This window comes from Sus scrofa, chromosome 15 (genome assembly GCF_054392235.1).
Source record: "Sus scrofa isolate SSC_HxYL_T2T_F1_AM1 chromosome 15, Sscrofa_HxYL_maternal_Yorkshire_Landrace_v2.0, whole genome shotgun sequence".
NCBI classification, from domain to species: Eukaryota; Metazoa; Chordata; class Mammalia; order Artiodactyla; family Suidae; genus Sus; species Sus scrofa.
The window spans coordinates 73,508,167-73,521,869 of NC_139397.1; the positions used below are offsets into that span (position 1 = coordinate 73,508,167).

Genomic DNA, 13,703 nt, shown 5'->3' on the forward strand with positions numbered 1-13,703 from the left:
GAAGTTCCCGTCGTGGCTCAGTGGTTAACAAACCCGACTAGCATCCATGAGGATGCAGGTTCGATCCCTGGCCTCGCTCAGTGGGTTAAGGATCTGGTATTGCAGTGAGCTGTGGTGTAGGTTGCAGATGTGGCTCAGATCCCACGTTGCTATGGCTCTGGCATAGGCCGTGGCTACAGCTCCGATTTAACTCCTAACCTGGGAACCTCCATATGCTTTTGGTGTGGCCCTAAAAGACAAAAAGACAAAAAAATTTTTTTTAATTTTTTTAAATAAATAAATAATGTAACTAAAGCTTACAGATGCTTGCTCAAAACCTTTTATGTGCTTAAATTCCAAAAAAAAAAAAAAAAAAAAGATTCAGATTTGACTTTTTTTTTTTTTGGTCTTTTTGCCATTTCTTGGGCCGATCCCTCGGCATATGGAGGTTCCCAGGCTAGGGGTCTAATAGGAGGTGTAGCCACCGACCTACACCTCAGCTCACAGCAACGCCGGATCCTTAACCCACTGAGCAAGGCCAGGGATCGAACCCGCAGCCTCATGGTTCTTAGTCGGATTCATTAACCACTGCGCCACGACAGGAACTCCTAACTTTTTAAATATGTACTAATTTTTAAAAACCAAAAAGTCAATCAATTCAGTCAAATATTAACATAACTTTTACACATTTTCTCTTCAACAAGGACATATGCCTGTCAGTGTAATATTCAGGGTTTCAACTACTCAGGTATCAGTATCTTTGACTATTAATGTTCATACTCTACATAGCTTATATTGAATTAGATAATGTTTGTGAAGGCACATCAAAAACTGTAAAAACATGATACGGTTTAAATTGTCATTAATTTGACACCTTGACATTCAAGTTATGAGTGGCTGGCATGCATAATGGAAAACGTTTTGGATGGAAGTAACTTAATGATAACAAACTTAACAGATAATAGATCACTTGTGCAATCAGTTCATAACAAAATAAAGAGTGAATCAAATCTAATGGTTATTAAGTTAATACTAAATGATTTTAAATGAATTTGGCTTCCACAAAATTTTCACATACCACTTTCAATAAAAGAACACAAAAGAACACAAACAAGGGTAGGAAAAAAAAAAAATCAAAGGTAGTTCTTAAGCCATAGTTATAAACTTCTTCAAAAACAATTATTAGTTTGTGTTGGCTCTGCTGGTTACCATCACAACTCCAGTCATTAAAGATAAAATTGTTTTCCATTAACTGCCATGCCACACATACTCGAAAGAGACCAATTTTTCTAATTTTCCCGGACACCAAAGTCAAAGAAATATTTGCTTCAATTTTACCGTGATGATCTGATGATCCAATATTTTGACTGGCTTCTACAAAATTCCAAAATTTCTCTTGACTGTCTTCTGCTAAAAACTCACTGGGAGAAAAGAGGGAAATATCAGAAATAAAACAACTTAATAAAATCATCTAACATAAGCTATATTACTAAGGAGAGTAAAAATAGGTTTTTAAGTTTCCAAATGTTCAAGGTTTGGCTTTTCATTTTTAATATATATTATACACAAACATGTACAACATATATTTTTAATAAGCAAGTCTTACTAGTTTATTAGCTACTAATAAATAATTAGCTTAGCAGTTTATTCACTCAATAGATTACTAGGTATTCTTCAAGAAGCCTAGAATATTAAAAATGTAACAACAGGTAAAGTCCCAATATAAAGAAAGGTTATGAAGTCTCCATTGTGAAAATGCTATCAGTAGTGGAAGCAGAATTAGGAACTGATCATTCTAGTACTCATTCTGCTCTCTCATTTCCTGAAAGACCTTACAAAGAACAAAAACTGTGATTTGCCTAAGGAAAACATGAATACTAGAAAAATTTCTAGGAGACTAAAGGCAGCATGCTATAAGCTGTTTATATCTATAAATTCAAATTTTCAAGATAACCAAATTTTAGCTGAAAGTTAGCACTGATTCAGTAAAAATCAGGTCTTAGAACTTAATGCCATCTTAATTTTTTCCTTGACTTTACACTACTGACCTCAAATCAAGGCTATTCTAAATTTCCCTTCATTCTAGAGCCTAAAGCCCTAAAAGAAAATGTATGCACTAATTGAATGATTCATGTAAATCAGTTATCTGCTCCTCCAAGTCAAACCAGTGCAGCAGTGGTCTTTCCCTGTCTTAAAGCAAACTACAGATCTGGATCTCAGCTTACCTAGCCAAAGGAAGACTTTCCCATTACTTGTCAACACTGGGCTGAACAACTCTCACTCTATTCCACAGCTAGACACAGAAATATGGGAAAAATAAGAAACATTTCCTGGTAATGCACAGCTTCTCTAAAAATAGGTTTCTGAAAATATCCATTATCATAATGCATTAAATTATTTAGCACTTCTTGGAAAGACTGTGGCATTTTTTAAGACTTTCTAGTAACTGACACAGACATCACACCAACCTTATAATAGCGTATGGTCTAAAAAAACAGGCACTGAGACAGATTATGATATGCAAACAAATGCTAAATGGATGAATTAAAACTGCATTCACAAAGTAAGCTAAGGGGTGAGAGAAAATACTCATCAGTTGTAGTGATGAGAACAAGGATTCACTTAAACTAAGACTCTCTTACAAAGGCCATAAGCACATAAATAAATGTTTTTCATAAAATTATAGGAAAACTTTTTTGGGGGGCGTGGTTTGAGGGGGAGGCTGCGCCCAACATTAATATACATAAGTTCCCAGGCCAGGGATGGAACTCTCGCCACAACAGTGACAATGCTGGATCCTTAACCTGCTGAGCTACCAGGGAATTCCCCGAGAAAACTTCTTATACATTCTTTTTCTTTCTTTTTTTTTTGGGGGGGGGGGAGTTTGTTTGTTTGATTGCTCTTGTTGTTTGTTTGTTTGTTTGTTTGTTTTTGGCCACCCCGCAGCATATGGAGTTCCTGGGAAAGAGATGAGATCTAAACCGCAATTGCAACCTTAATCGCTGAGGCAACACCAGTCCTTAACCCACTTGTGCTGGGCCAGGGATGATCAAACCTTCATCCCAGCACTCCAGAGAGGCCTCTGATCCCATTGCACAACAACAGGCACTCCCATACATTCTTTTTTCATCCCTCTGCATAAATAAGTCTTATGGCCGCTAAGTGTCAAACAGGAAAATTAATTACCAGATCCACTAAACTAATCCATGGAAGATAGGAACATTACAAGATATTATTAAAAGAAATGCTGGAGTTCCCCTGGTGGTTCAGCAGGTTAAGGATCTGGTGTTGTCACTGTAGCAGCTCAGGTTGATCTCTGGCCCTGGGAATTTCCAAATGCTGTGGGTAGAGCCAAAAAATAATAACAATAATAATAAAAGAAATGCTGCCATTTGTCTAAATTATGCTTAAGTTTGTTTGCTTTTTGTTTGAAATTGTAGTTTTTTGTTTGTTTTATAATTTTTGTTCTAAATCTTTTTTTTTTTCACCTTCTAATACCTAGTCTACTGAGTAAAAAGTTTTAGCTTTACAGATGAAATTATACAATGTCTGGGATTTGCTTTAAAATACTTCAGGGGGAGAACATACCATGGTGGTGGTGATGATGGTTATTGGATGTGAGGTGACAACTGCTACAACTGGGTGACAGGTAGAGAGCACATTATATATATACCATTCTCTCCACTTATAAACATTTTGGAAAGTTATAATAAGGAGTTCTTCATCTCTGGCAAAAGAAAAAAAAATTTGAAATAACCTGAATATGTCCACCAGATAGTGTAAATCTGGTTGTAAACTTCTTAGTTTTCCAAAGTTTTGTGGAAAATGAGAATTGGTCTTCCCTCTACACAGAATGAGAAGGGGGAAGGAAAACGTACATTGAACGAGGGTCTACTTGGTGATAGGCACCATGCTGGGGACACTGACCCATGCCCTCACTGCCATCCTGAGCTATAATCATTTTTAGAATAAAGAAACTGCAGGAGTTCACGTTGTGGCACAGTGTAACCATGAGGTTTTGGGTTCAATCTCTGGCCTCACTCAGTGGGTTGGTGATTTGGCATTGTCGTGAGCTGTGGTGTAGGTCACAGACTCGGCTCAGATCCTGCAACGCTGTGGCTGTGGTATAGGCCAGCAGCTACAGCTCTGATTTGACCCCTAGCCTGGGAACCTCCATATGCTGCAGTGGCAGCCCTAAAACAAACAAACAAACAAAAAACTGCAATTCAGAAAGGTTTTTAACTTGCTTAAGGGCAGAGAATTAGTAAATGGCCCAAATTTATACTTGGGCCATTATACTAATAAATGATTATTTGTTTCATTTTTAATAATAGCACTATTTATACAATATTTCTGTTGGTAACAATAGCTGCTCAAACGTATTCAGAGCTCTACTTCAATTAAATATATATCACTGCATGTACAACCAGAAAGCTACAAGCCCTCCATTAGCATCAGGTCCAATCTAAAAATACACACAGGAATATTTTTAGTCCCTAAGGGCCAGAAGCAAGGAAGGCAAAAGGTCTGTGTTAGCCACAAGCCTCAATGTATGGAAAAGGACCCTGTCCCTTCTCCTCCCCAACCACAGACAGTGCTGCAGTCCAGCAGCAACATCTGTCATGGGCCTGAGAGGGAAGGCTGGTGGCCTCAGCTAGCTCTGGAGGTGAATACGGAGTGGTTAAAAATAAGCACAGCATGTTTTTGAGTTGCCTACATGTCCCATTACCTGGACAAACTGTCTACAAATAGTCACAGAAGAGGACTAAAAATAGTGAACTAAAAATGGCAAATGGCCAGAATATCATGAAAAGGGGGCAATGTTTGTTATGGTTAAGTGGGGTAAAGGAAACAGTCTACAATGCTGATTTCACATAGATCAAAGAAACTGAAGAAAAAATTGATTAAGGCTGACAATTCTAGCATACCTTCCCAAAAGTCTATTAAGTATACATCATAAGAATCTTCTAAAACAATATACAAAAACCAGGAAATTTGTTCTCGTAAGTGAGAGTAATGGGATGTGATTCAGTTAAGAACATTGAGCAGAGTATCATAAAACATCTGTTACATGTAGTTTCAGAATTATTTAGAAAGGAAGAGTAAATCTCGATGACTTAACACTGACACCAGATAAATCATCCAAAATAAGATTAGCAGAAAGGAAGATAAGAAATGTTCAGTTATAAGAGTCCTGGCTCAGGCAGTCCAAGACCTCATCTGACCTTTGGTCACTTCACTTACAACCACCGGAGATCTAGTAATGGGCTGATAAATACTGATACATATTTTATAAATATTGATAAATATTGAGGGGTTCACCCCACTTAGCAAATTAGGTATTGTGACATCACTATGAAATACATGCAATTGGGCTTTTTTGGGGGGGATGGAGGTTTGCTGGCTTTTTTGGAGTTTTGCACGGTTTTGTTTAGGGTTTTGGTTTTTGGTTTTGCCATTTATGGCTGAGAAAAGAAAGGCACCGAGAAGTGATGGGAGAAGGTCTGCTCAGCAGAAAGTCTAGGAAGCTCCTCAGCAAGTCAAGACCAGCCCCTACACATCCCACGTTCCCACTGGCCTCTCATCGATATCAAATGAGACTTCTCCTTAGGAGACACAATTAGCAGTATCCAATCAATGTAACAAACTCTTTGTTCATGTTTTTCTAGGGAGTGAGGGGAAGATGTTAGGAAATAAAAGTTCTAAGTTGAAGATCACAAAGGTGGATAGCAAAAGTTAACTGAAATAACACAAGAGTTCAAATTTCCAGGACTATCCCATTCTGAGATTTACCAAATGCTTAGCAGTCACTTATCTAAATGTATACTTTACAAAGATTCTCTACAGGTTGTAGCTATGTTATCTGAGATACAATAAAAAGTTTCCCTCTATAAACAAAAAACTGACTAAAAGAAGAGTATCTGGTTATCTTTATATTACAAATACTAACTGAAAAGTACACTTGGATTATAAATTCTCCCAAGAAATCACTGACTATATTTCATTTTCTCAATTTTAAGACATTGTCAATTTTAAGATAGATCATTGTTTTGTGAAACACCAAGAGCGAAAAATGCTACCCAATTTTAATTGTAAGATAACATGTAATTCGGTTCATCCTGATTTTGATGATGCTAGAATCAGATAAAATGTGATCACTTCTCAGCTTCCCCCTGCACTCTCTGATCTTGGGATCTCCTCCCAAGATTTTAGAGGCACATTCCCCCCGCCCGCTCCTTGCCAAGCTCTCTTCTCTTCCTTTCATTAAAACACCTCTTAACACCTTCTTCCAATAAATAGAAAAATGTCCTTTAAGTACAACTCTCTCTTCCCTTATTACCACATTTATACTCTTCCTGGAAGATGACATAATAATTTAACCAATTCAATATATTTGTCTAAAGAAGTCCCTAAGGGCCTATCATCGCTATAGCCCTAGCCTGCTGACACGGATTCCGTGTTCTAACAGCCTGGGGACAGCACACAGCATGGTGCATGCTCAAAGAGGCTCTCACTACAGGCAGAGCATGAGAATCTCACTCACTAAAAAGCTCCTGAATATCCACCAACAGAGACTATGTTTTCACTCAAACATGTGAAAGGGAAAAAAAAAAAAACAAACAAAAAAAACTCTTCTTACCTGGCTTCTAACAACAAGGGAGTGGAAAACCACTTTGTTGTAAGAGAGGTTGTAATGGCTTTTGAATCTGCTTTTACTGAGGATAACAGCCATAGTCCAATGAGTATGATCAGAAGGCCCATTTTATGGCAAACCCCTAAAAAAGAAAAAAAAGAAAAGGTTTTGCTACAAGGCAATGTTTAAACCTGAATCTAAATACTTAGAGACACCAAAAAAAACATGACCATCACAGAAAGAAGTCCTTCCAAAACAACAGCACCTACTACAAATGTTTGCTGATGACTGACACACAACTGAAGGTGTGGAGTTCATTACACTCTTTCCTACAAAGGCTCCACTTCATCTCCTAGGCTACACAGAGATAGAAAAGTCAGCTGGTGGCCCAGTACCACTGCAAACAATCATACTCTATGAAGCAGGAGAGTAAATAAAGCTGAGACAGATGAAAACACAAATGTGTTACAGGTTGAACTGTATTCCCCAAAAAGATCTGGTGAAATCCTACCCCCAGCCACCTGGAATGTGAACTTGTAATGGAAATAGGGTTTTTTCCGATGTAATCAAGTTAAAATGAGGTCCTCAGGATAGGTCCTGATCCAATGACTGGTGTTAAAAAAAAAAAAAAAGAGGGAAATTCAGGCAAAGAGACAAGCAAGCAGAGGGAGACAACATGAAGAGACACAAGGAGAGTGCCAAGTAAAGACAATGCAAGCCACCAATGCCTGGGGCTACCAGAAGCTGGAAAAGGCAAAGAAAGATCCTTCTCCACAGATTTCAGAAGGAACATGGTCCTGTTCACTGAGAACGTCTAGCCACCAAAACTTTGTAAGACAAAATTATCTAAGCCACCCAGTTTGTGGTATTTTGTTATGGCAGCTTTAGGAGGTTAACAGGATGGGTCTCAAGTGTGAACTCAAATACAGGTTCTGGAATGAGGAAATCTAAGAACTCAATCAATCCCCACCTACAGAATAAGAAAACTGGGGTCACTAGTCAATCAGCCAGGCCACAGAATGCAGGCCTCCTAAATTTCCTGTAGCAGCCTCGCTAAGCACGCTGAGATCCTCAGTGTCCACATCATTTTAGAAAAGGTCTCCAGCTGCAGAATTATTTGATCTGATTTTTCATCCCAGAAGTCTAACAGCCTTCCCTTCAGCTATAAAAAGGCCCACCTGAGTTCCACCCACTTGAATGAGAATCCAAGGGGGACATGAATACCTGGGAAACACTAAAGCAAACATGTGATTCTGAATGTTAATGTCTGGTAGAGCTCACCCCAACTCCTCCATACTAGTTATGAAATACATTGGGAGACACTCCATATTGGGGCAACCAATTAATACCTTCTTTTTACAAACAGCATTATTGTTTGTGCCAACATCTTCCTCCACATGACCCACAAAATCTCTAAAGAACAATGGTCAAAAGAGAAATTATGCCAAAGAGAAAAGTTGCTTTGGAGTTTTAAGTTCAGATTCTTTAGAAACAAAAAAAGTTAATAAGCCTCCCATTTATAAGCACTAAAAAAAAAAAAAAAAAAAAAAAAAAAAAAATCAACACTGATTAAAACTAGGACTAACCAAATCAGACCTCTGACCATGAAACTTGCAAGCAATGATTCCTGGCTTAGGGGAGGGGGGAGGTGTGCGCAGTCACTGGGGGGAGGGGGTTACAGATGATGTAGGCCCCTTTCACCATGTAGCAAAATTAACCAACATTTCCTGCAGAGGAGCAAGCAAAGACCCAAGCTTTTAGATATAATTTCAGATAACTCAAAAACTCTCATACACCCTCCCCTGTAGGTCCAGGAACTGGAACCTCAGAAACCAGTCTGTCATGATAAGAAAAAAAAAAAAAAAAAACCATTATAGTCAGGGACCTGTGATCAATTCCTGAGTTTGCTACTTACTAGCAGTTTAACCAAAAGCATGTTACCTAGTAATTCCTCTGCCCCTACTCTCCCACTCTCTAAAAAATGAGTACCAGTATCTACCAGGGGCACTATGAGGATGAGAAGGCAACATGAAAAGTCACTCTGTCAAGTGCCAAGCACTACACTAGAATTAACTGTTCCAGTAAAATATGTCATCTCAAGGAAGAGAAACTAAAAACTATCTTCTAAATTATAAAATAATAACTGATTGTTATCACGAGGCCTTAAAAATAGGCTTTGGAAATATATCCTCTGTGGCTAGGGGGAAAAAAAAAATCCTATCCCCAAACTAAGTTTCTAAACTAGAGACTGCACACATGAACTGTGTTCAAGTAGTATTATGCTACAGCTATGTTTACAATTTTTTCCTGATGGGACCTAGATCTATAATCCCCCAACAGTGCTGACTGATCCCGGATGAAAAATGGGATGCTACTACAGGGTACACTGCATGCAGAGCGTGGGGAGGGGACTGAGAGTGTCAGAAGGCCCCGTGGAAATGCCCGCATTTACAGAGCAATTACACTCCTGGCAGCACCACTGCCAGTGCTCTGCAAACACCAGCTCCCCGCCCTTCCAAATGATGGCCCAGGAGACTGCAGCTCCTGAGGGTGCAGCCTTGTTCACTCTGTTCACCACATCGAACAGCACAGTGCCTGGCAAACAGCAGATGGTCCATAAATAGGCTGCATAATGGTGACACAGGAGCATCTCCACTTTAAAAATAACAACATGGAAGCTCAGAGAGGCTAAGTTACTTGACCAAATAATATACAGCCATGCTTGGAACCCACATTTGCATGTTTTCCAAAGTTCTCCAATGGCATGCTATCTGCCCTGGTTCTCCGGCTTTAAGAAGGAGTGAGAATTCATCCTGTGGAGACCCAGACATAGCAAAGGGCTGTATTATGAGACCCAAGGCAAGTCCAAGGATTTTCTACAGGCAGAGTCCTTCAGACTCAGGTGGGTGAGAGAGCCAGAGTTTCAATCTTAACACTAACAGTGTGGGTCTGAAGTTGGGACTAAACCAAATCTAGCAACCACTGACAGATCCACACTTGGGCTGGCTTTGGGGACCAAATGTGATCTCCTCCAGAGCAGAGAGTTCTGTCTGCCACAGTCACATGCCTAGCAAAATGCCTGGAACACAGGAGGCACTGAAAATAAAATCAACACAGACTGTTCATTAAGGGATGAGTGAAAGCCAATGGAAGGTGGCACCACAAGCAAAGATGCTACCGAAAACCTAGGACTTAAAAAGAGTGAAAATGAAAACAATAAGCACCATGACTCACCCAGAGATCCCCTCGCTCTGTCTTAAAGAGACAGAAAGTTCTTCGGACACAGCATAGCACCATTAGAGATGGGAAAGGGAAGAAAGCTATACATTAAAGAAGAATTTTCCCATCCAGACCCCATATCCTTGACACCACAGATAACACCAGAAGAAAAGGCTGTCCAGAGGAGCAGAAGTTAAGAACCTCACCAAGGGGCCTTTTGTTTGAGGATACCTTCCTTTTAAAAGACCCCTTATCAACCTGACTAAAGGTTGCTTATAAAAAGGAATAGTCTAGGAAATGACAGCTGTCAGAATCTGCAATGTGGCACTGCATAATCATAGGCATAATGCTTATGCCATGATGGACAAATTAAAAAGTCTTCAATAAGTTCTGGGCCCAAATGTATCATCTGCAAGATTGAGTGTGTGGCCCAGTTTCTTTAGGTTAAATTAAAGATACTATCCCATGTTCATTTATCTACAGTAAGATATCAGAAATACTTATCAAAGTTATATTATGGCAAATGTTTTTCACTTTTGGAAAACAGAAGAGGCATAAGATTCTAATCAGTACCAATCTTTTTTCTCCATTTTTAAGTTGAAGAAAATAGCTATCAAATGCTTTAAAATAAAATTTTAAAAAAACCACTTGCACCCTCCAAGTAAAAAAACAGCCATCTTAGTTTCAACATGTATGACAAGAGCGAGGGAAAATATTAGGAAGTACTCACTCTTGAGAAATAAACTTACTTCTGAAATAATTAAACTTAATATACATTTATACCTTTTAGCAAAACTCATTTGCCCTGAACCACAAACACCTAATTTCCAATTAAAAAGAGATATTGTATATCTGATATGAAAACGACCACCAGTAACTGGAGAAAAAGTCTAATAGAATTTTCTCCAGTTTATTTCCCTCAAGTTAAACATGCATTGTGAAGACGCCATGGTACTGTACAAAGCAATGTTTATTTCCTTTAATAAAAATGAGTTTCAGCTAAGTTCATCAAAAGCAAGTCAAATGGAAAGGCTATAATTATCCCAAATTTTGTAGTGTTGTCATATAGCTATTTAAAATGTCTTCAAACATCACACTACAATTGGATAGCCAAGCGCATGATGAATTTTTCCAAAATAGTATAGCACAGGAAGGCATAAGACCCCACGACCTCCAATGAACAAAATATGCTAGTTCTCAAATCTGGCAAGAAATGCAAAACAATCTAGAGTTTCTGGCCAAAGAACATGAACAGTTCACACCCATAACTTATTGGCGATGTACGCAGATCTTACTCCTCTGGCAGGTCCCACACTAAAAGTGAAACCGGATCATCCAATTTCCAGCCAACGGATCCTCGTATTAAATGAAAACGGCAACCTATATTCAGCACCTGAATTCATTTTAGGGAAAAGAGAAATCTATAAAAAGTTCCGTTCGTTCTCCTATCGGGGTCCTGCAAACTGCTGGTTCTCAACCTACTTAGGGTCAGGCTTAATCTAAATGCATGTCAGGGCACTTCCCCCACCTGCGTCTGCACTTGAGCACATGGGTCTCCAAGCTCTTCTATGAAGGCTCAAAGAGGTAGAGAGAGCCTGCGGCTACCCTCGCACAAACGATACCTTGCCCAGAAGACACTGAGGGATAACTCGGGTCACTCGCATTGAGGGGGGAAGGTTGGGACACGGGAGGGGAAACTGAGTCAGGGAAGAAACGGAAGCGCAAGGTGCCCCAGACCCTCTCCTGACCGCGAGACCGTCCCACGCCACCCAAGGGGTACCTGTCACCGGCCGCGCAGCGGCGGCACACGCGCCGCCCGCAGCCCCTTTCCAGCCCATGCCGGGGCCGCGCTCCGTCTGCGACGGCACCTGGGACAAGGCCGGAGCAGGGTGGAGCGGGGTGGGGCGGGGCAGCTGCGGAGGGGGCAGCAGCTGCGCCAGTGAGCGGCCGACACGCGCCTTTCCCGCGGCTCGGCTCACAAGCCGGCCTCGCAAAGCTAAAGACCAGCAGCCGACCGCCCTTTACTTCCGCTTCCTACTGGCTGGAGTCGGAGGACTTCCGGCTACTGAGTCACGGCGGGGACCGCCCAGAGCGTCGCGCGGCCGCCATCTTACATCCGAGAAGGCCACGCCTCTTTTGTAGCTTCCAGCTGTTTAGTATAGCCACGGAGGCTCGGGTCTGCAAGTCCTGGGGCGTTGTTTAGGCAGGCAGCTAAGACCCAAAAGCTTCACCACGTGGTGCGACCGGAAAGGAGTTTCATACTTTTTGCAGATTGGGACTCGGAGGAGCTTCAAAGTCTACTTCCTTAAACCCTTTATTAAAAAAGCTGTTGCACAGTAAAGGACAAAGTGACAATGTTTTTGAGCATCTTCGACTTTATTTTAAACCTTAGATTTCGATAGCTTTCGTTCCAGGGAGCAAGGGAAAGGAAGATTTTTTTAAATTTTATGAAACGATTTAGCTTATTTTATACGGTCAGTGGCAACTTAATCTGCAATGATTACTTTGTCCTTTGCATTCTTTTTTTTTTTTTTTTTGAAAATATAAATCTGTGTAAAATTGTTTTAGCATATGTGACATTGGGCAGATCATTTTAGCCACCAGATATGAATACATCTTTGGAGGGTATTTTTTAACTAATAAAGTGAACTAGAAACCAAAAGTACATTAAAAAGTAATTTAAGAAAGTGTACAATTTTAACTGACTCGATTGTGGCGTACAGTCCTTCCCTTGAGAATGCCAGACAGAACAAGGACTAAAACACCCCCCTCAATTTGTACTGTGCTTAAGAACCTCTAGCTGACTGTTGGGTTTTCAGTTCCTTGCTGGAATAAAAGGAGTGCAGATAATTTTAAGAACTGGAAATGACCATTTTAAGTTTATTTCTTGAGGGAGATTTTGTGTTAGTGGCTGTCCATTGTGTGTTTTTTGCCCCTTTTCATGTGATGCTTTCCACAAAAAAAGAGAATTGTTTTCCTTCTTTTTTTTTTTTTTTTTTTTTTTTTTTTTTTGTCTTTTAGGGCTGCACCAGCGGCATATGGAAGTTCCCAGGCTAGGAGCTGTGGCCTCCAGCCTTCACCAGACCACAGCAACTTGGGATCTGAGCCACGTTTGTGACCTACACCACAGCTCATAATAATGCCAGATCCGTAACCCACTGACCAAGGCCAGGGGTGGAACCCTTTTCCTCATGGATGCTAGTTGGGTTCATCAACCACTGAGCCACGATGGGGACTCCCAAGAATTGTTTTCTAATTCACCACTTTACAGAGCTTTTCACTCTCTGTTTTAACTTGGTCTTCTGCTATTGATGTATAAACACCACCAACCTTTGCTTAGTTAATAAGTGATAGTACAGAACTTCTAAGAAAGTTGAGTTTCTGTTTCGCTAAATTTTTCTCAGAAAGTTCAGTGCAATTTTATTTCACCAAAAAACAGATTTTTTAAAATTGTTTTAACTTTTTGAGATAATTACAGATTCACAAGAAGTTGCAGAGATAGTACAGTGAAGTCCCATGCACCATTCACCAAGTGCTCCTAGCAGTTACATCTCAAAGAACTACAGTACAGTATCAAAACCAGAAATCTGAGATTTGTACAATGTGTTTGTATAATTTTGTCATTTTAACAGTTGTATAGATTTGGGTAACCACCACTAAAACTCAAGAACTCTTCCAACACCACAAAGATTTCTAAAGAGTTGCGGGAGGGAGGATGATTTTTAAGGCAGTGAAAGCATTCTGGATGATATTCTCATGATGGGTATATGTAGACATTGTCAAACCCACGGAATGTACAACATCAGAAGTAAACCCTAAGGTAAACTATGGACTTTGAGTGGTAAGGGTATGTCAATTTAGGTCTATCAGT

At 40.0% G+C, this 13,703-nt stretch overlaps 1 protein-coding gene across 4 annotated transcripts in view; it reads right to left on the reverse strand.

Moving 5' to 3' along the window:
* Positions 1 to 11,871, reverse strand: part of UGGT1 (UDP-glucose glycoprotein glucosyltransferase 1) — a 123,221-nt gene extending 111,350 nt beyond the window's left edge. For 2 of the 4 annotated variants that reach the window (XM_084998507.1, XM_084998506.1), the window contains exons 1-4: positions 11,613 to 11,871; positions 6,620 to 6,755; positions 2,205 to 2,272; positions 1,318 to 1,400 (exon numbers count right to left, since the gene is read on the reverse strand). Coding sequence is in view for 2 of the 4 variants with exons in the window: in XM_021075942.2 (XP_020931601.1) it covers positions 1,318 to 1,400; positions 6,620 to 6,755; positions 11,613 to 11,670 (277 nt within the window). In the remaining 2 variants the exon portion in view is untranslated. The remainder of the gene's footprint in view (positions 1 to 1,317; positions 1,401 to 2,204; positions 2,273 to 6,619; positions 6,756 to 11,612) is intronic. The other 2 variants (XM_021075942.2, XM_021075941.2) reach the window with 1 other exon arrangement.
* Positions 11,872 to 13,703: the final 1,832 nt, after the last annotated feature.